The sequence below is a fragment of the Canis lupus genome, chromosome 20 (assembly GCF_003254725.2).
Source record: "Canis lupus dingo isolate Sandy chromosome 20, ASM325472v2, whole genome shotgun sequence".
In the NCBI taxonomy this organism is placed as follows: Eukaryota; Metazoa; Chordata; class Mammalia; order Carnivora; family Canidae; genus Canis; species Canis lupus.
Genome location: NC_064262.1, coordinates 40,649,978 through 40,672,952, shown reverse-complemented (window position 1 = coordinate 40,672,952; position 22,975 = coordinate 40,649,978). Strand labels below are relative to the sequence as shown.

At 44.8% G+C, this 22,975-nt stretch overlaps 2 protein-coding genes and 1 long non-coding RNA gene across 8 annotated transcripts in view; 1 reads left to right on the top strand and 2 right to left on the bottom strand.

Annotated features, from left to right (window-relative positions):
- IP6K2 (inositol hexakisphosphate kinase 2) overlaps positions 1-3,839 on the bottom strand; it is a 34,645-nt gene extending 30,806 nt beyond the window's left edge. The window contains exon 1 of one of the 4 annotated variants that reach the window (XM_025455765.2): positions 3,685-3,839. The gene's annotated coding sequence lies outside the window, so the exon portion shown is untranslated. Of the gene's footprint in view, positions 1-3,644 lie in introns of all 4 variants that reach the window. The other 3 variants (XM_025455771.3, XM_025455766.2, XM_025455770.3) reach the window with 3 other exon arrangements.
- A 100-nt stretch (positions 3,840-3,939) lies between these two features.
- LOC112665757 (uncharacterized) lies at positions 3,940-17,040 on the top strand. Its single transcript, XR_003140549.3, has 5 exons — positions 3,940-4,229; positions 4,525-4,599; positions 12,920-13,058; positions 13,608-13,709; positions 13,832-17,040. It is a non-coding gene; the product is annotated as an uncharacterized LOC112665757 (long non-coding RNA).
- Positions 17,041-18,929: 1,889 nt separating this feature from the next.
- Positions 18,930-22,975, bottom strand: part of PRKAR2A (protein kinase cAMP-dependent type II regulatory subunit alpha) — a 110,777-nt gene continuing 106,731 nt past the window's right edge. For all 3 annotated transcript variants that reach the window (XM_025455772.3, XM_025455773.3, XM_049097989.1), the window contains exon 11: positions 18,930-22,899. In XM_025455772.3, coding sequence (XP_025311557.1) covers positions 22,766-22,899 — 134 coding nt within the window. In that variant the 3' untranslated portion in view covers positions 18,930-22,765. The remainder of the gene's footprint in view (positions 22,900-22,975) is intronic.

The window sequence follows — 22,975 nt, the reverse complement described above, 5'->3', positions numbered from 1 at the left end:
AATGGAATTGAAGCTTGAGTGAACTTACCTGAAAACAAGAGTTGGAGATTACCTACAAAAGGAAGACAGAAGGCACTCTAAGAGTAATGTGCAAAGAACACTGAGTCAGGGCCCCCAGAGGTGTGAACTGCCTCACAGGCTGCAAGGTCAGCACAAGAGAGGGAGGTCTATAAAAAGACAAAGAGGTAGAACATCTACATCCTCCTAGAAGCCATGGGTAAGAATCTCCTCCTAGTTTCACACTGAAAATCTAGGGCTCATACCCTTTGGACTACATGACACAGAGGGAGGAGAATCTTGTACTGTGTGGCACTTCATGTCCCTGACAGCCTTTAGAGAGTCATGATTTGGGGCTCAGTTTTGAGTGAGCATTTTTTTTTTTTTTTAAGATTTTATTTATTTATTCATGAGAGACACAAAGAGAGAGGCAGAGACAGAGACATGGGCAGAGGAGAAGCAGCCTCCATGCAAGGAGCCTGATGTGAGTCTCGATCCCAGGACTCCGGGACAATGCCCTGGGCCAAAGGCACACGCTCAACTGCTGAGCCACCTAGGCATCCCTTGAGTGAGCCCTGGCAAAGCTTTCACAACTTCTTCACTGAAAAGATATACAGGAGCAACCTCCTTCAATCCAGTCATCATAGTCAAAAGGTCTCAAGTAAAGGAAATGATCAGCAAAAGCCAGCATATGGGATCCTAAAGATAAATGACAGTTGCTGCAACAAAACTACAAGAAAAATAGAATGAGCATATATAAATTTAAGAAAAAGAGATACCTCAATCAAATGCAATGTGCAGACTACTTATTTGGATTCTGATATGAACCAATCAACTGTAAAAATATTATTGGAGAGACGCCTGGGTGGCTCAGCAGGTGAGCGCCTGCCTTGGGACCAGGGTGTGATCCTGAAGTCCGGGGACTGAGTCCCACATCGGGCTCCCTACATGGAGCCTGCTTCTCTGTCTGCCCCCCTCCCTCTCTCTCTGTGTCTCTCATGAATAAATAAAATCTTTAAAAAAAAATTATTTGAAAATCAGAGACATTTGACCATAACCAAATGTTTAGGTGGGGAAAAAAGGTATTATCATTGTTTGTTTTTTTTTTTTTTTTTAAGATTTTATTTATTTATTCATGAGAGACACAAAGAGGAGGCAGAGACGTGCAGAGGAAGAGCAGGCTTCCCGAGGGAAGCTGGATGTAGGACTCAATTCTGGGACCCCAGCATCATGCCCTGAGCCACAGGCAGATGTTCAACTGCTGAGCCACCCAGGCGTCCCTCATCATTGGTTTTTAGGCAGAATAATGGTATTGTAGATACCCTGGGCAGCTTCTTATCTCTTAGAGATACGCAATGAAATACTGATGGAAAAACTACATCCTGGGACTATGCCACCTAAAAAGATTCAGGTTTTGTTTTTAAGATGGGGGAGACAGGCAGTGAGATGAAACAAGATCAACTAAGAGTTTGTAACTCCAACTGGTGATGGATGACAGACCTAAACCAACTGTTCACCAGTTTAAGAGACTGTCTTTTCCTTCAAACTCTGAGGTGGATTGCAAATCCAATTTTGGGGGGGAAAAGGACTTTTTATTTTGTTACCAGAATATATTGCAAAATATAATACTACTTGTTACTTTTATTACTCAGTATTCACACAGGCAAAAATATAATTATTTAAAAAACAAAAACATGGGATCCCTGGGTGGCGCAGCGGTTTGGCGCCTGCCTTTGGCCCAGGGCGCGATCCTGGAGACCCGGGATCGAATCCCACATCAGGCTCCCGGTGCATGGAGCCTGCTTCTCCCTCTGCCTATGTCTCTGCCTCTCTCTCTCTCTCTGTGACTATCATAAATAAATTTAAAAAAAAACAAAAAAAACAAAAAAAACAAAAAAAACAAAAACATGCTTTAAAATGTAATCACACAAGAGAAATCATCTGCTTACCTTCCACTGTACAAAAACATGTTCAATTTGTTAGGGCGATTACTCACTAGGTAAAATAACCACTTAAAAGGAAAATTCTTCCCCAGAGCATCCTCTTTATGAACTAAACAATGGAAAATTTTCACCTCAGCAAGCTGGCCTTGGAGGCTCAGGCTCAACCCTGTTGCCTAGATACCAGTGACATCTCCAGTGCTTACAGAAGGCTCTGGCACCTCTCTGCAAGGGAGCCTGGCTAAGGTTCATCAGTCAGCAGTTGCTCCTTCCTTCCACATTCCACTGCTATGACAGACACAGGGATGGTATATGGTGTACTGGTCTGCCATCTGCAAAGCCCCAAAGCACAAAAGAACTCTATTCCATCTGCAAAAGTGGTTTTTACAATTCTATCAACTCTGGTGCTGGTTCTTATGTACTTGATTTCTAACAATTCCTGTGAATTCTAGTCTAAAGTCACAAAGCAAATAAATCAGTTGGAATAAGAGTGAACAGTTCAACTGAAAAGTTACTAAGATCAACTGGCTTTTTACGTCAAATATGATAAAGTATCCATTTCACCAGCTTCTAATTCTGATGGTGGCTTAAGTTAAAAGAATAACACCACCCCCCTGAAACTTCTTTTTAAAAACTTAACACCAGGCTACAGGATGCAATTATACAAAACTCACAGCAGCAACACATGTAAATAAGCACCTGAGTTTGCTTAAAATGTAACCCTGCTTAAAATGCAAATACTGCAAACATTTTAAATACTAGAATTCATCAAAATTACTGTAATCATGGTGCTTTATTAAAAAAAAATCACAAAACTGGTGAACTGCAACATTTTCGTTACCGCTTTTCAAAAGTTTCGACAACTATTCTTTCCAAAGACTTTATTCTTGTTTTATGTACCTTTAACTACCAAAATGTTTCATTCCAAGCTGTAACTAGTTCTATTTCCCTGGGATTTAAGAGCACTAGGCTTGACTGTTTTCTACATTCTGTTTTCACAACACTTGAGGGCTCTTTTTTTCTGCAAGTGCAGCTTTCTGGACGTAGGAAACCGAAGGATACAAATCATTAGATAGGAGGCAAAAGCAGTCTTGAAGCAAAAGAGAAAGAAATGAAAGCTCCACCCGCGGTGAAGCTTACCACTATTAGAGAAGACATCCTGTGATCCATTTTAGGACTTTTTTGGAGAAGATGATGTGCAGATTTCCTCACCAGCGACCCGCTGACAGGCCCAACTGGCATTCAACGCTCAAAATGGCTGCACATCTGCCAGCCCCAGGTAGGCAGCACCTGAGGCGGTGGGCTGGCTCCTCCACTCAAAGACTCGAGGAGAACCCCCCCGCAGTAACCCGGGGGCCCATGGGAAGCAATGACACAGATCTTTCCCCCACGAAGACCTGGAGGAAACCTTCCCAGAGAGATCCTGCGCCGCCAAAACACCCGGGAGACCCCCTCGATGACCAGAGAAGATTCTGCCCCTCAAAATCCGGGACGATATTCTCCACCCACCCCATCCCCGCCCCCAGTAACCTGAGGAAATAATGCCTTTCTCAAATGACCGGGGGATATCCGGCCCCACGAAGACCCAGGGACATCTCCCCGCCCCCAGGACCGCGAGAGAGCCCCACCCCAAATAACACGGGGACACCCCTCATGACCAGAGACCGCGCCTGCGAACGGCCTGGAGACCCCCTCTCCCAAATGTACCTGGGCGGCAGAGCCACAGGCTGCACAAGGCGGGGATTACCTGCGGCCTCAGCCCGTCCCGCGGCGCTTCCGTCCTATTGTTTCTCTCCCATCAAGATGGCGGCGGCCGCGTCGAGCCCCGCCCCCCGCGCCTCGCTCCCGGAGCCCCCTCGCTATTGGCTCGCCCCGGGAGCCCGGCTCGCGGACTGGGCAGCGCGAAAAGCGCTGTTGCTAGGGCGCCGGGATCCAGGCAGCGGCTTCCGGGAGGGGCGGGGCACGGGGCGGGGCACGGGGCGGGGCCAGAGATGCTGCGGGCCTCGCTGGCCTTCCAAAGGGCAGGATGGCCAGGCAGGTTAGGTGGGTGGTTGGGTGGACAGATGGGCTTTGGGTTTGTGGGTGCAATGACGGATCCCTGGGTGAACGCATGGCTCAACCACTAGTCCCATTTTTCCAGAGTCCGGGGTGGGGTTCCCGGAGTGTGGACTTTTCAAGGTTAACATTGAGACAGTCTGCAGCAAACTGGGAATTTCGTCACCCTAGCAGATGGATGGACAGAGGACTAGATGTGGATGGATGGAAAGATGGACAAAAGAGGGACTGTAGACGGTGAGTAAAGGAATGGTTATATGCACAGGTGGATAGATGACTAGATAGAGAGGGGTGGACGCAGGAATGGCTGTAGGGTCCTCTGGGGACTGGTGGATGACCCCGTGCCCACCCTAGGTCATACCAACCTCCACACTGCAGGGCTTGTCTGAAGCGCATTTGCCTTGGGTCCTATGGGTTGGCCAGAAGGGCTCCCACCTGAGTGGATGTCAGTGTGGCTGGGAAACTCGAGGGAGGAGGGAGATGGTACTGAAGTGGGCAGAGCCTCCTACCTGATCTCTGTTCTCTCTGTAAGGGAGGCCCACGTTGCTGCATGAGCACTGGGGGTGGCAGAGGTGTGGACACATGCATATGCTTATTCACTCAACAGGTATTTGAGACCCACTTTCTGTGCTGGAAATATAGCAGTGAACAAAAACAGTTTAAAAAAATATATATGGGGTCTGCTTTTACGGGAATGGGCAGGAAAGACTTCCTGTGACCAGCTGGCCTCTCCTCTCCTGTGTGTTTCAGGGCTCCTCATGCTTTCTTCTCACCTCACTGGTTCCTCCTCTTTGCTTCCTCTCTCTATCTATATTATTTCTCTCATAACTTATCCAGGTTCGTGGCTTCAAATTCCACCTACACATCCATCACTCCCAAAGGTGTATGTCCAGTCCAGATCCTACCTGAGTGCCAGACTCAATGCCCAGCTGTAAACTAGGCATCTGTACTGACTTCCGCTTGGCATCTCAAACTCACTTTGTGCCACCCTAGCTCTGGCTCGTCCTCCAAATGCACTCTACCTCTCCTCCCCCAGCTCAAAGGGATGGCTGCTTAGTCTTTTCTACTGCTCAGACTAAACACCTCTTGACTACTTTCCCACTTACATTTAAGAAGTCCTATTCCTGGGCAGCCCCAGTGGCCCAGCAGTTTAGCACTGCCTTCAGCCCGGGATGTGATCCTGGAGACCCGGGATTGAGTCCCACGTCTGCTTCTCTCTCTCTCTCTCTCTCTCTCTCTCTCTCTCTGTGTGTCATGCATAAAATAATAAATAAAAAAAAATTTAAAAAGAAGTCCTATTCCTTCCACTGCATCATCTACACGGAATGAGAGCACTTCTTGCCAGGTCCATAGCTTCCACCCAGTCCAAGCCACCACTGTCTCCCTAGGGCAATGTCACAGTCAACTTCCAATCTCCTGCTGCTGCCCTTGCCACCTTTAGTGCATTCTCTACACATTAGCCTGTGAATACATAAATCAGAATCGCTCCTGCCCTGCTCAGAACCCTGCAGTAACCCCTCCCCAAGAAAAACTCAAAGCTCGCAGGAACCTTATGATTCCCCATTACCTCTCTGACTGCATCTCCTTTCTTTATCTCCAGCCCCACTGCTCAGCAGCCCAAAGTTGCTTATATATCACACCTCATGCACTCTCCTATCCCAGGGGCTGGGCTCTGGTTTCCATACCTTGAATGCACTTTCCATAAATTTTCCCAGGACTGTCCCCTAATACCCTCAAAGCCCTTCATTTCAGACTGCAGCTTGCACCTTTCAACCAGCACATGGGATCACTTTTATCCCTTTTCCCTGCTCTACTTTTTTCTATAGCAGTTACCTTTGTTATGGAGGCATTTATTTTTTTTAAGATTTTATTTATTTATTCATGAGACACAGAGATAGAGAGGCAGAGGCATAGGCAGAGGGAGAAGCAGGCTCTCTGTGGGGAGCCCGATGTGGGACTCGATCCCAGGACCCCTGGATCACTACCTGAGCCAAAGGCAGTTGCTCAATCACTGAACCACCCAGGTGCCCTATGGAGGCATTTATTATCCTTATATGGCATTGCCTGGCTTTCTCCACTAGAATAAGAGCCCTGTGAGGTGAGAATCTCTCTGTTTTAGTCACGGATATAGCCTGAGCACCTCAAATACCAAGTAAGCTCCAGAAATACTTGTTGGCTGACTTGAATAAGATGGATGCCATGGGATTTTAAGTGATAAGTGGTATGGAAAAAAATTTCAATGGGGCAGCAGAAGGTTGGAGCAGAATGAGAGTATCCCCGATCAAGGCTATTCCTGGGTCAGGCCCAAAGGCCCCATACCCATCAGGATTGCTAGGAAGCCCAACCCAGCTTCTGCTCCTATTCCCTGCTATAGCCACAGAATAAAAAAGGGCCCAACAGGCACCGTTATTCAAGTCTTCACAGGCAAGCACTTTCCCACCTTCCTCTGCCCACTCACTCTCCCATTCCAATAATCTTGTGTGTGGGGTTGAGGCTGGACACGGCAGGGTTTCCCTGGGGAAGACATTAGTTCACTCTTAGATTTCTTCCATAAGTGCTGACCTGTGCCTGACACTGGGTACATAGCAAGAATGGACACAGCAAGAATTTGAATGATTGTTACAGAATCCTTGCCCCATAGTGAGGAGTATGGGGAAATAAAGGATGAATACAACAGTAAAACACAACAAAACAGAACAAAAAAACAGCTTAAGGGGCAAGTGGGTAACTCAGTCAGTTAAGCATCTGCTTTCAACTCCGGTCATGATCTTAGGGTCCTGGGATCAAGCCCTGTGTCAGGCTCCCTGCTCAGTAGGGAGTCTGCTTCTCCCTCTTCCTCTGCCTCCACCTCCCCCACCCCCCACCCTGCTGCTTGTGCTCTCTCTCACTCTCTCTTAAATAAATAAATAAAATATTGTTTAAAAACTCTTAATTATGAGCAGTGTGAATAATGGAGAAAGGGAACCAAAGTGATATGCAGAGTATGGTGCTTACATCCAAGGCAGCAGAAAAGGTAAAATCTGAGAAGGGGACATCTGAGCTAACATGAACCTAAATCTGAGCTTACATCAGCCCACTTTTGGGCTGAGCAGGGAAAGATCTAAGAAAAGTCAGTCCTGGAAGGAAGCATAGCAAGGACAAAAACCCCAAGGACAGAACAAGTTTGGTATATTGGAGGAATATGAAGAAGGTGCTTGGGTCTAATGGAAGAAATCATTCAGAGCTAAATGGAAAGCTCAAAGGCATGAAGGAAAAACTGGAGATCTGGAGGCCAAATCCAGGAATCCTGTTGTGCAAATAGGAGTTCCAGAAGGAGAAACAGGGATGGATGAAATAGAGGCATGAACCAAGTGAATTACAGTAGAAAACTTCTCTGACATGAAGAAAAAGCTGTGCCTGTAGATGGGAGGTACTGACCTCTTTCCCAGGCAGTATGGAAGGGAAAGACAATAGTAAATTCTTAAGTAGTAAATGCTTAACCTCCAATGAGAAAGAGAACATTGTACAAACTCCAGATAGATAGAACAAGTTACCTACCAAGGAGGAAGGGCCAACTAGCTTTATTTTTTTTTTATTTTTTAAAGATTTTATTTATTTATTCATAGAGACAGAGAGGGGGAGAGAGAGAGGCAGAGACACAGGCAGAGGGAGAAGCAGGCATCATACAGAGAGCCTGATGTGGGACTCAATCCAGGGTCTCCAGGATCACGCCCTGGGCTGCAGGCGGCGCTAAACTGCTGCGCCACCACCGGGGCTGCCCCCAACTAGCTTTAAACTGTCCCCCATAACATAGGTAAATTATCTGTTATCTATACCTAGTGAAGGGTCAGTCCTCATGCCTGGAGGGGGAAGGTAGCCATTAATGGAATGGAAAAAAGTAGTAGAATTTCCAAATTACCAAGGGAAAAAATAAAATGAATGACAGCTTTAAAGAGAGAAAAGAGGAAAGCAGCATGTAGTTGGTAATTTCATGTAGTTCAATTGAATAAAAAGATAAAATCACAAAGTATAAAATAACAAACATAAAGGAATTATGGAATGAGCAAACATCTTTGTCACACTAAATAACTAATTAAGGATACACTGGATCCCCCCATTAAAGACAGAGACTGGGTTAGAAAAACAAAAACCAGACCTATACTGGTTATAATAAAGATACTTGAAACCACAAGAAAAGATTGAAAATAAAGGAGTTGGCAGAAAGAAAGATTAGGCCTGCACAAAGTAGAAGATAGCAGGAATAGCTACATGACACCAGAGAAGGTAAGATTTAAGGTGATATGCATTGAGAAAAATAGAGAGGCACATTATTTAACAAAGGCACAGTTTATGAAAAAAATATAAAAGGTAAAATATTCATAACCATAACATACACCAGATACTAAAACTACTTTTTTTTAAATCGGAAATTAGACAGGATTGGTATTAACACTATTATCATTACACAATGCTTTAGAGTTCTAGCAAATAAAGAAAATACAATGTTATAAATATTGAAAAGACAGAGATTGCACAATCTTTTTAGTTAATGTCATGATTGGAAATCTAGAAAATCCAAAGGGCTTTCTTGAAAACTACAATTATTTTTTTTAAGATTTTATTTATTTATTTGAGAGAGAGAGAGATAGCAAGAGAGAGCATGAGTAGGGGCAGGGGAGAGGAAAAAACACTCCTCCAAGCATAGAGTCTGAAGGGGGGCCCAACCCCAGGACCCTGAGATCATGACCCAAGCCAAAGGCAGACACTTAGGCTACTGAACCACCCAGGCACCCCTTGAAAACTACAGTTAATAAGAGAAACTGTTAAGGTGATAAATACAAGAAAAATATATCGAAGATTCACTACAGGGGCGCCTGAATGGCACAGTTGGTTAAGCATCCAACTTTTTTTTTTTTTTTAAGATTTTACTTATTTATGAGAATACACAGAGAGGAGAGAGAGAAAGAGGCAGAGACACAGGCAGAGGGAGAAGCAGGCTCCCTACAGGGAGCCCTTCATGGGACTGGATCCCGGGTCTCCAGGATCACACCCAGGACTGAAGGCGGCGCTAAACTGCTGAGCCACCCCGGCTGCCCAAGCATCCAACTCTTAATTTCAGTTCAGGTCGTGATCTCAGGGTCATGAGATCGAGCTCCTCATCAGGCTCTGCACTGGGCATGGAGCCTACTTAAAAAATTTTTTTTTAATTTGCTATAAATAAGCCCCTAGAAATCAATAAAGTTGAGAAAAATATTCAATTAACAATAACAGAACTATAAAATACTTAGGAATAATTTATTATGAAAGGTATAGGAATTGTACTTGGTGGGAAATTTCCTATAGGAAATCACACTAGGAATCTGAGAGGTCAGGGAATGGGGTCAGGATTCATTCATCACTTGAGACTGGACACTTGCCACTGGATAAAATCTGGATTTATTAGCAAAGACGAAGGAGATAAAGGACTGTGAGGCAACCAACAGAACCTCAAAACATGAAAAAAATGGTCCCCTTCATCAGAAGGCAAGGAATGTGAGTCAGAGTAAAAATGTAACAATGACAAAACTATGGAGAGAATAAAAAGATCAGTGGTTGCCAGGGATTTGAAGGAGAGAGAGAGATGAATAGGTGGAACACGGGATTTTTTAGTGCAGTGAAACCCTTCTGTATAATACTATAATGGTGGATACATTTCATTATACATTTGTCAAAACCCATAGAATGTACAACAAAAAGAATGAACTCTATGTAAACTCTGGACTTTGGTTGCTAATGGGTCAACATTGGTTCATTGATTGTAACAAATATACCACACTGATAGGGGATGCTGATGGGGAGGGAAGCTGTGTCTTGGGCCAGGGAGGGGGGATATGGGAACTCTCTGTACTTTCCCTCATTTTTGCTATGAACCTAAGGTCACTCTTTTTAAAAAACACTATTAATTTTTTAAAAAAGAAAAATGAGTTGTCACTTTATATTTAGTAGACTAGCAAAAATTAAAAAGGGTTGCACCAACTCTTCTTTCCAGTATGTAAGGAAAAGGATTCAGCCAAACGTTCTTGACAAAGGTGACTGGTTACAGCCTTTTTGGAAAGCAGTTTGGCAAACTCCAGTAGAATAAAAATGCATACACTTTTGGGCTCTATAATCCTAAACTTTGGATTCTCATTTACAGAAATAAAAGCACTAATGAGGGCACCTGGGTGGCTCAGTGGTTGAACAACTGCCTTTGGCTCAGGTCGTGATCCTGGGGTCCTGGGATTGAGTCTTACATCAGACTCTTACAGGGAGCCTGCTAACCCCTCTGTCTGTGTCTCTTCCTCTCTCTGTGTCTCTCATGAATAAATAAATAAAATCTTAAAAAAAAAAAAAGAAATAAAACCATTGAGATGTAAGCTATATGGTTAGGGACATTTATTCCTACATTATGTGTAGTGGGAAAAAAATGCAAAGTGATGGCCCATCCATAAGATCATGATTAGAGACATTTTGGTACCTCTACACTGTTCTGGCTAGTATGCTGTGTAAAAAACTACCTAATAGTGGCTAAAAACATTTATTTTGCTCACAAACCTGCCATTTAATCAAGATTCAGTGGCAACTGTTCTTTGCTACATCCCAGTCTGGGCAGCTTGAAAGCTGGGGCTGAAATCATCAGAAGATCCCTCACTTGAAGCATGTTTGATGGTGGCTATCAGCTCAGGCTTGAGCTGAGGCTGGAACACCCACATTGGCCTCCGTGTGCCCTGGGCTTCCTCACAACACGGTGGCTAGGTTCCAAGGATGACTGACCCAAGAGTGAGGAAGGCAGGTGGAAGCTGTATTGCCTTTCTAACCTAGACTCAGAAGTCACACTGTCATTTCTGTCTCATTCAATTCTTTAAAAGCAAAGTCACTAAAACCAGGATGTAGGTTCAAGAAGAGGGAAATTAGACTCCACCTTTTGTGGGAGGAGTATCATAAAGTTTGGGGACAGGTTTTATGTTACTATCAAAAAGAAGGAACTAGGCAGCCCAGGTGGCTCAGCAGTTTAGAGCTGCCTTCAGCCCAGGGTGTGATCCTGGAGACCCGGGTTTGAGTTCCACGTCAGGCTCCCTGCATGGAGCCTGCTTCTCCCTCTGCTTGTGTCTCTGCCTCTCTCTCTCTCTCTCTCTTTCTATATATATATATATATATATATATATATATATATATATATATATAATATGTATATCATGAATAAATAAATAAAATCTTAAAAAAAAGGAGGAACTAGAATAAGTTGAGAACTTGCAAGAAGTTGAGATGAGTGAGAAAGGAAAGATGCAGAAAAGTGTGTACAAAATGATCTCATGTATGCAATAAAGACAAACCATTCTGCGTAAATATACACTTGACACTCACAGGTTTGAACTCCACTTATTTGCATATTTTTCCATAAATACAGTACAGTATGTATTTTCTCTTATTTTCTTTCCTACTTTTGGTAAGAATACAGTATATAATACATATATCATACAAAACATGTTAATTGACTGTCTACGTTATTAGTAAGGTTTCTAATCAACAGCAGGGTATTACGTTTTTGAGGAGTCAAATATATTTAATTTATTTATTTGAGAGAGAGCAGAGGGGGAAGGAGAGGGAGAAAATCTCAAGCAGACTCCCTGCTGAGTACAGAGCCCGACCAGGGGCTTGATCCCAAGACCCTGGGACATGACCTGGCTGAAACCAAGAATCAGACACTTAACCTACTGAGCCACACAGGCGCCTCAGAGAATATGTATCTTGTAAACATGGGTTTCCAGAGAGTGATGGTGATAGAAGATAGAGCCGGGGGTAAACAAAAGAGGAAAAGATAAAGACTGTGCTAAAACCCAGCAGTTAGGATAGGTTCTCCCTTATGACTTTAATTATAGGTGTTTATTATATCGCTGTATGAAGAAAGTGTATCTATCTATTTATTGTTGTTGTTGTTTTTATTTTTTTTAATTTTTTTTTTTTTGTGATAGTCACAGAGAGAGAGAGAGAGAATGAGGCAGAGACACAGGCAGAGGGAGAAGCAGGCTCTATGCACCGGGAGCCTGACGTGGGACTCGATCCCGGGTCTCCAGGATCGCGCCCTGGGCCAAAGGCAGGCGCCAAACTGCTGCGCCACCCAGGGATCCCGTTGTTGTTTTTAAGTAAGCTCTACACCTGGGGCTTCAACTCCTGACATGGGGATCAAAAGTCACATGCTCCACCAACTGAGCCAGGCAGGTGCCCCAAGAAAGTAGTTTTTCAGAGAGGTATGTTTAGGTGGTAAGGATCAAGAAAATTAAGGTAATGACCACCTTACCTTAGAACTTGGGACAGAGCCGGGAAGAATGACTGGAGAGCCACAGAGGCACCCACTATAGATCACCAATGATGTCCTTCACCTGGGCTCTGTTTTATGAATGTTTGGCCTGTGAGAAATCATTAAGCAGAATGTCTTTGTTTTAGGCACCTTCCTATATACGTTATAGTCCACACTTCAAAAAAAATTTTAGGGCAGCTCTGGTGGCTCAGCGGTTTAGCGCCGCCTTCAGCCCAGGGCGTGATCCTGGAGACTCAGGATCGAGTCTCACGTCGGGCTCCCTGCATGGAGCCTGCTTCTCCCTCTGCCTGTGTCTCTGCCTCTCTCTGTGTGTCTCTCATGAATAAATAAATAAAATCTTAAATTAAAAAAAAAATTAAATAATAATAAAAAAACCAAAGCAAACTTGTAGAAGGTGCCCAGTGGGTGGAGTGAAGAGATGGGAGAGGAATCCCAACCCAGACCACTGGACAGTCAGCTCAGCGCACTGTCCCAGATGGAGGTATAAATCTAGAGTGAGTGGCGTGGAGGGAACCCAAGGCCACACTGCTTCTGACAATCTCCCAGGGTGGGAGTGGAGTGGAGTGGAGTCCTGGGACACCCCAACATTTAACTGTAGTTTGGGCTAAAGCTGACAGAGCTGAGAAGAAAATCAGGAGAACTAGATGTTCCTGAGAAGGTGGTCCTGAAGCAGGAGAGAAGAATCCACCATGGTGACTTCAGCTGGCTCCAAGGACCGAGGTGGTGGTGAGCTGTAGCCAGAAGATGAGGTGAGGAGGTGACTATAGGGAAGTCTCAAGGTTCTTGCCATGGAAGGAGAAGTGGGGCAGGATCTAAATGGGGACATGGGGAGCAGAGGAGGAGCCTAGGGCTTCTAGCCCATGTCTCTGTTTTCTCTAATAATGAGGTGAGCCCATGGCTGAGGGGGACAGAGGCACAAAAGAGTAGAGGATGGGCCAAGGGCCAGGCAGTGAGTATTGCAAGGGGCCTGGAGATAAAGGGTGGCAGTAGGTGCTGAGCAGGGACCTCTCCTCAGGGATATAAGTAGCCAGGGATCAGCCAGGGTGAAAGAGGTTGTCCAAAAGCGGAGGGAGTGAGAGTTGGACCAGGAGGTGGATGCAGCCTTTCTGTGCTGAAGATCCCAGTTGGGGAATCACTTGGTTCCTCCCACGAAGCCTTGGCTTAGGATCAAGGAAGGAAGGGCTCCTCTTTACCAGGGTCAGGGCCAGGGGTAGGGTCAGGAGGGAGTGCAATGGTAGTCCTGCCCTGGGGACAGTTAGCTATCAGAAACCTCTTCCCTGCCTGTTTCTTAAATCAAGCTGGCCATTCTTGCTCAACTCCACCCCCTGGGGCCTATGGATCCTAAGGATTGGATGCGCAGTTCTCAGTCCAGTCCAGAACATGATGTTCCCAAGGTACAGGTAGGACTCTGGTCCCCCACATCTCTACCCCCTCCCCTGTATCCATAGTTCTGGGAAGTGGGCCACATGGGGAGGGGCTGGCTGCAAGTCATTCCTGACTTTTGTTGTTGTTGCTTTTACAGAACAAAAGGCAGGAAAAACACCAAGAAAAGGATCCCTCAGGGCCGGGGTGGAGGCAGCTCTCAGCACATTGCCCTGGACACACACCACAATCAGAGCCCAGGACACTGAGTAATTCCCATTGTGCTGGAAGCCTCCCTGGTCTCAACAAGCCCCACTCTTTGTGTACCTTTGCCTGCACTTTGCAAACCTAGCCCCACACTAATTTCCAGGTGCAAAGCTAGCCTCCTGGAATATAAAACTAGCTTTATCCATTTATCAGGTATGAGAATAACTCACATAGGTTTTCAGTTGTGAGGCCAGTTTTCTGTCAGAGAGTGGGGTCTGCTTTTGCTGTGAGCCAGAGATGCCCAGCTTAAAGTGAGCACTACGGGAGAGACCCTAGCAGCCACTGACCCCAGCCTCCTTCTGTGGTTGGGCCTTGGCCCGCCCCCTGCAGGTGAAGGGCCAGCCTGGAATTCCACTGGGCCAACGCATGTGGGCAAAGCAATGGGCAGCAGAGTGGATGCCCTCCCATAAGCCTGTTTCCTTCTTTACAGAGGAGCAAGCCAAAGTACTGGAGGGTCTCCAACTCATTCTCGCCTCACCAGCCTCAGCCCAGAGCTGCCAGTCCCATGGAACCATCTTGAGTTCTGAGGTAGTGGCAGAGCCCTGAAGTGGGGACCTGAGGGTCCCATGCTTTCTGTTGCCCAGCTCTGTCCTGGCTAGGAAAGCACTCTGGCTTCCAGAGCTGCCAGGGCTGCAGCTGTCTGGGGGAACAGTCCCTTGTCTGGGGTCATAGGAGCCTGTGTGAGGCCTCATTTCTTATTCTGGGCATGGGGCTCTAGGATAGGATGCCAAGAATCCAAGTGGCTCCTGTGCTATTCCAGCTTGCTTGCCCCAAAGTTCTCTGCCCTGTCCTGCAGATCCAAGCCTCAGCTTCAGGTCTCCTACTCCTCCAGCTACCCAGGCTGGGCTTGCGGCATGCATGGGAGAGTGTGCTGCGGGTAAGCCTTCATGCCTAGGCCTTTCATTTTCAAAATGGAAATGTCCAGTTTAACTATGCTTGGATGTTATGCTGGAAAGTTCTGGTTTGCTTATCTGGTGGGTCTAGACTTTAGCTCTTCCTTTTTACCAGTTTAGTATAAAAAAACAACTGCACTCCTCATTCTGGGGGCTGGAGGACCTGGTCAGGAAGGAGATTGTTGGATCCTGGCTTTCAGCAGCACACACAGTGACTTTTGACCCTTAACTCAATACAATTCTGCAGAGGGAGGAAGTGGTGGGCCGATGGCCAAGAAGGCCATGGAGATTTGGCTAGTACTATTTCAACTGTGTTCCCCAAGACCTGACTGCCCAATGCCCATTCTTCTGCCTGTCAGGATGGAATGATTAGTGGGGTCAGGTCCTGCTGGCTTTCCTAGTGTCTGGGGTGGCTCCTTGGGCTTCACATTCCATCCTGGACAGCTTTCTGCTCTCTAGTCTGCAAATGGGCTGGGCACTGCTTGACTTTATGGACTTAAGGACAAGCCAGTTAACTGGTTTTATAGAAGAGAAAGAAGTGCTCATAGGATCAAGGCTTCTGGTTGGGAAAAAGCCAGAGAAAGGGGTAGAAATGTCATACAGAAGAGACCCTCTTTCAGAAAAGTTTGATTTTTAGCTTATGACATCACAAAATGCAACCTAGGCCCAAAAGTCATCTCTGGCCAAGTTTCATCATGATGTTTACAAGAGTAGGATGAAGGTGACAATTTCTGCGAAGTCCTTATTTGGAGGGAGTCTCCTCCAAATCTCACATCTAGTCTTTCTCCTTTAATGGTGTCTCAGATGCTGTGTAACCAGAATTGTGTGATGCAGGCTAGAGCAGTGAGGGACAATGCATGCTGTGTGTCCAAACCACTCACTTTATATGAAGAGGCAGCAGCAGCCCTTAAAGAAGAGCAGCATGACCAAGGGCAACGATAAGGCATTGGGAGCATGATCATCCATGAAATAAGAAACCGGGGCTGCTGTCTATGAGTCCAGAAACATGGAGGATAAGCTCCATCATCAATGGAAGAAAGGTCCAGGATGCCCTGGCAGACCTATCATTCTTTTTTTACAGAGGAGCCAATTTTTTTAAGATTTTATTTATTTATTCATGAGAGACACACAGAGACACAGGCGGAGGGAGAAGCAGGCTCCATGCAGGAAGCCTGACGTGGAACTTGATCCCGGGACTCCAGGATCATGCCCTGGGCTGAAGGCAGTGCTAAACCGCTGAGCCACCTGGGCTGCCTAGACCTATCATTCTTGAGAATTCCTGGGGTTTATTTATTTAAAGATCTTACTGATTTATTTGAGAGTGTGAGAGAAAGAGAGCATGAGTAGGAGGTAGGGGTAGAGGAAGAGGGAGGAGCAGACTCCCCACTGAGCAGGGAGCCCAATGCGGGACTGGGTCCTGGAACCCTGGGATCATGACCTGAGTGAAGGCAGACACTTAACTAAGCCACCCAGACACCCAATTCCTGGGGTTTATTTATTTTTTAAGATTTTATTTATTTATTCATAACAGACACAGAGAGAGAGGCAGAGACACAGGCAGAGGGAGAAGCAGGCTCCATGCAGGGAGCCTGACGCGGGACTAGATCCCGGGACTCCAGGATCACGCCCTGGGGCTGAAAGCAGCCGTTCAACTGCTGAGCCACCCAGGCATCCCTCCTGGGGTTTAAACACAGTGTCAGGAATGTCCACGGCAGGTCATCAAAATTTGCTCAATCAATGAATAAGTGGAGTCAGACCTAATTTCTGACATTCTAATTCAGAACCTAGATAATACTCCTCTAAATTCACAAGTGAGGGATGCCTGGATGGCTCAGGGGTTAAGCTCTGCTTTCGGCTCAGGGAGTGAGCCTGGAGTTCAGGGATGGAGTCCCACATTGGACTCCCTAAGGGGAGCCTGCTTCTTCCTCTGCCTATGTCTCTGCCTCTCTCTGTGTGTCTCTCATGAATAAATAAAAATCTTAAAAAAAAAGATTTATAAAAATAAAAAATAAAAAAATAAATTCACAAGTGTTTATTCAGTATGTTCTTGGTCAACACCCTGCATTCTATCTGCATATCCCCAAATAATCAGGTAACAGTATCTGTGCCATGATATGACGGGGCATTTGTCTACAGAGAGGATGGGTAAAGGAAGCCAAATTCATACTTGATGCCTTGTGAAACAAACACAGATTCCTTAATCACAGTGTAAGTAAACTGTTTTAATTGTTGTTACAAAATGGATGCACTAAGATCACTGAAGATTTATTCAGGTACCTTTGACAGGGCAAATTTAGAGCTTATGTTCGAACATACAAGAAAGCAAAATCCTCACGTGAGGACCTCTTCAAGGCTGAGACTGTGGACAATATGATCTTATTGTTGTCCTGGCACTTCTTAACTGTTCATAACAATACCACCACTAAAACCACAAAAGGCAAGCCATATTTCATTTTTGAAGCCTTGAAACAAGGCCAATTTGGCTTTTGGACAGCTCAACTCCCAGCTTCTTGAGCTCCGTGGGGATATTTCGTATGTTTACCTGCCACTTGACCCTTTTGTACTGTCAGGTCAAGGCAAGATCAAACTGGAACATGATTTTGTTGTAGAACAGCTTCTTTTGGTCAGTTGGAAAGAAATTGTAGGTATACTGGGTTATCACAGAATCATTGCTAGTTCTCGTTACAGCCATGTTACTGAGAAGGAAATGGTAGAAGTAATATTGTCAGACAAGAAATGTTTTTTGCTGGGCTTCATTGGTGAGTTTATCTTTCCTGACAAGGGATATATTCAATGCCCTTCCATGCCATCCCCAACAACTCAAATACCACGATGTGATAGTTAACTTTTCAGAATTGTTAAAAACTAAAAAAAAAGATTAAGTTCATTTATTTTTAAAGATTTTATTTATTTATTTTAGAGACAGGGTATATGCATACAGGGTGTATGGGGAAGGGGCAGAGGGAGAGGGAGAGAAAATCCTAAGCAGGCTCCACAGCCAGCATGGAGCCCAGTATGGGACTGAATCATATGACCCTGAGATCACGACCTGAGCCAAAATCAAGAGTCAGATGCTTACCTGACTGAACCACCCAGGCACCGCTGAAATTTTTTTATTATTTTTATTTATTTATTTATTTATTTATTTATTTATTTATTTATGAGAGACCCAGAGAGAGAGAGACAGAGAGGCAGAGGGGCAGAGACACAGGCAGAGGGAGAAGCAGGCCCCATGCAGGAACCCGATGCGGGACTCGATCCCGGGTCTCCAGGATCATGCCCTGGGCCGAAGGCAGGTGCTAAACTGCTGAGCCACTCAGGAATCCCCTAATTTTTTTATTTTTAAGTAGGCTTTACACCCAGTGTGGAGCCCAACATGGGGCTTGAACTCACAACCCTGAGATCAAGACCTAGGCTGGGATCAAGAGTCAGAGGCCTAAGTGATTGAGTTACCCAGGTGCCCCTATGATAGTTAATTTTATGCATCAACTTGACTGGGCCACGGAGTGCCCAGATATTTGGCCAACCACTGTTCTGGGAGTTTCTGTAAGGGTGTTTTCAGATGACATCAACACTTAAATCAGTAGATTGAGTAAATAATGCATATTGCCCTCCCCAATGTGGGTGGGCCTCATCTAATCAGTTGAAGGCCCAGAAAGAACAAAGGGACTCTTTCTCAAGTAAGAGAATTTTCCTGCCTGACTGCTTCAAACTGGAGCATTGGCTCTTCCTGGGTTTCCAGTCTGCTACCCTCTGAAAGGACCACTATCAGCTCTCATGGTTCTCAACCCTTCAGACTCAGACTGAAATGAAATCATCAGCTCTCCTTGGTCTACAGTTTGCCAACTCATCCTGTGGATAATGAGACCTGCCCACCTCCATACTTGCATAAACCAATTCTTTATAATAAATTTCTTTACACACACACACACACTCCTTATTCGTTCTTATTAGAGAACCCTGATACATAGGCCAGGCCTCCTCTTTAATTTTCAAGAGCTCATATCCCAGTCCCAACCATGTATCTGCCAGATGAGTTCTATGATGGCCTGGAACCCTAAAATGAGAGGACAAACAACACAAGGCCGCACCAGAAAGTCAGACATGATTTGTCAGCCTTTATTAACCAAGAGCAAAGCCAAGCCCTAGAGTTTCCTTTTAAAAAACCCGACCTTGTTTATGGCAAACAATGATTTAATTATATGTTCAATACTACAGAACAAGAATTGATCACTTTCTAATCACTTATTCTTCTGAGATTAAAATACAAGTGTAAAACGTTTAAAATAAGATTCTCCCCAATGATTTAAAAAACAATTCCAATTGAAAGACATTTCAAACACTATGTGAACTCAGGACCAAAAAAATACCTTAAAACATTTTACCTTTGAGGTAGCACAATAATGCTGAATTAGATTTCTTTTATTACAATGAGCTTATGAAAACAATGAGGAAATCTACCTTTTGCTTAAGGTGGGCTAAATGGTTTTCTGCAAATCCCCCATGAGGTTAGTGACAGTTTTCTCCTTTTTTTTCTTTTTTCTTTTCTTTTCTTTCTTTCTTTTTCTTTTTTTTTTTTTAAGTATAAAGATAGCCCTGCAGTATGTAAAAGGAAACCCACAGGGAAGGCTGCTTCCCATAAAATAGACATTAGAATCATTGAGGAACGTCAGCAGTCAAGACAGGAGGAACAAGAGGTAATTGTAGTGAAAAACCAAAACAACTTTTATCTTGGCAAGACTGGTTTACAAGTGTATGTCAAGAACAAAAATTCCAAACATCAGCCAACTGAAAACAAAAGATAAAAGATGACATTCATGGGTCTTTTTCCTTTTTCTCTGTGCAAAAATGCTCTTTCACTTTTTCTAAATGAGAGAAGATTGTTTCTACACTGCGACTTCACATGGAGATGCTGTGTGCCCAGGGTGTTGCTGGGCACCAGTGGCACCTCTCATTGACTACCATTGTGAGCACAGAATCTGGGCATTAAGAGGATGAAACATGACTTCTCCTGGCTGGAGAACCATTTCTTGCCACTTTGCTGCTGAATTCATTCATTAAACTGCTCAAAGAAAAGCTGCACTCTGACTTCTGAGAATCTATAGCAATTCTATGTTAGACTATCTACTAAGAGGACAGGGCACATGAACCCTTTCTTCAGAGACTACAACCAAAAGAAGAGAGTGGGTGTGATAAACTGGGGCTAGAAGGAAGGAAAATACTGTAGGTTGAACCTCGAGGTTCTCAGGAATATTCTCTACCATCCCAAATCAATAGCAGAGCCAGGAAAGAGGCCATGAAGAAGGCATGAAGCTCTAATCCATGGAAGAGAACAATATAAAACAATTAACAAAGGGATCCCTGTCCAAACACGCTCTTCCCCTTGAAGCCCAACCAATTGGTGCAGGGCTTGCCTGGTATAATGTGGACACTAGAGTCCTCGGTCAAACTGGGCCTGCTACCTTTGAGTCCTCATGCTGCAAAAAGAACTGAAACTCTGGCAGACTTCTGGCACCTTGCTAATGGCTGTGTCCTATTTCACTCACACTGGTCCCTTTAAAGTCTTCCTTCCTCAAGCCGGACCCCCAAGGGACCCTGAATGCAGTGAGGATCTGGACTCATGATCCATATGTCAGTCTGTAGTTAGAGCAGGAGGACTCAAATCTAGATGAATTCTACTCTGTAAAACAGTAACCATCAGTGAGTTGGGGGCATCAGAGGCTTCTGTGAAGGGGAAGACTGAACTGGGATGTGTAAGGCGGCAGGATGAGAAGGCCCATGCCTAGCAGCCTGCAGGAGTGACTCTGGCACTAAGCTCACAGCCAGCCCTGACTAATGCTGGCATGGAGGTACAAAGGGGGCATCTGCTCAGTGTTTAAACAGAGTCCACACATAGTCTGAGGTTAGGCCTCTGTGACACTCCTAAAGCTCAATGTACCTGCTGCTTCTGGAAGAAACGGTGTGATCCCTATCTGCTAAAGTACAAGATCTGCTTTCTTAATTTATTTGATGCTAATAAAGCAACACCTTAGAGAAGAACAACCTTGGAAAATCATGGGAAAAAGCCACATGGGCTTTCCCAGTGCTAGCTGCCTGTTTTGGGGTATTAGTTATAACCTTTCACGATTCTGAGAGTTGCAATGCAGACTACCTAGCTAGGGCAGTCTGAAAAGAGTCCTGCTGCTTTCGCTTCACAGAACACAAGGAAAAGGGAGACTTGACCAAGGTTGTGGTTGGGTCACCACTCTGGAAATCTCTCCACCACATTGTCCATGCTAAAAGCAGAAAGCCTGGCTTCTGTGGACAACGGAAGGGACCATGTGGGCTCCATCATAATCCTACAACAGGAATGACTCAAACCTCAGCATGTAATCTCTTAGGGATTTATTGAATCACATAAGTTTAAGAAGTAAATCATATTGGAAAGGGCCTCTTGATTGAATATAAACTTGGCTACAATATTCAAATTCATCTCCATGCAAAATTCACACTGCTCTTAGGATCTCCTGTAGTATCTGATTCTAAGTCATTCTGAAGAAAAAATTCATTCTGAAATATATCTAGTTAATTAGGATAATTCATCAGAATTTCTACCTGATATTATTAAAAGGTTAAAAAGTTTTAAAATACAAGCTAGGTTACTTTCCTTTGGGGCTAATAGTTAGAACCCCAAATATCACAACACCTTAATTAGAAAGTTCTTTGCAGTAATTCTATGACATTGTGAATGATTCTGATTTTTAAAAACAAAGAGCTGATCTTCAGGATGAATGCCTGAGTCAGTTGACAAACTGACATACATGAACAGGTCCAATGGGAATTCCCAAAATACAGAAATAATTTTTTTTAATTTCCAAAAAAATAGCTGCATCTTCTTTAAAGAGTTTAAAAATTGATAGTTCAACAGCAAAGCTATGTAACAACACTGGAGTAAAAGGAAAGGGTTCTCTTCTTAGTACAACCTCTTGCCTGGCACACTGCCATTATCAGCTGGTAGGGACAACTGGAAACGAGATGGCAGGAGTTGTCCAGGGAAGTATTTGGGTCAGATAAAGTTATGGCACCTTCAGACCCTGGCTCCTTAGAAATGGACAGTAATTCATTCATGCAAACTGCACAGAGATTAAGTAAAACAAAACAAAATCTAAAACTAAACAACACAAACCAAAACCCCCAACCCAGAAAACCTTCCCTGGCCCTCTGCTACCTGTAGAATGTGCTGAACCCAAATTTTCTGCTCTAACCAGGGTCCTCATGACCAATCAGTGTGTGCTGGGGTGCTGACCAGCTGGGTCCTAGGCAAAGCCTTTTGCTAAGCATCACTGTGAGTTTGGAGACAGCTGTCACAGGTGCAGCTGGCAGCAGACAGGACAATGCCACAGGACCACAGACCTCCAGCCTACCTGCCGCCATCTACTGTAAAACCAAAGGCTACAATTGTGAACAAATGTGGATTTTCTCAAAGGACAAACGAAGGAGAAGATCAAGGGCTACAATATTTCCTCCCTTGAGAAAGGTTAGGGGTGGGTGTCTACAGTTATACACAGGTTTGTGCAGACCTGTGGTGACTTCCAACAGCAACAGTAGCAGCCAGAGAGGAAAGGAAGATGATTACACTTTGGACTTTGTATCAGGCACTTAAATTGTTGGAGAGACATGCCATTTTGAACCAAAGATGTGACAACTGGGTTGGAATAATCATTACAAGTGGTCTAATAATGGGCTTTCAGAAGCAAAGTGGAGGAGGTGTGGGTTGAACCTCTGCCCATCTTTTAGTGCTGACTTTCAAGTTTTCTAAATGCCCACGGCCGTAGCAGTGGCAGCGGCGGTGGCAATAGCAGGAACAGTTCTGTCGTGTCTGTCTTCTGTGTGTGTTCTGTGGCTGACCGGAAGGTTTTGGTGTCACACTGAGAAGGCTCTGGGGTGTGGTACACCTACTGCCCAGGATCAATCAGATCCATGCTGGAGCCAAACATCTTCACTAGCTGTTCCTCGTAGTGGGAGATGTTCCTCTTCATGATGTCCATGCAGGGCCCCAGAAGCCTCTCAAATGCTTGTACATCCATAACTGCGTTGTTAAAAAAAAAGGCATGAGACAAAATGAATTCTCTACACCAGTAATTCAGTCATTTCCCTCATGCAAA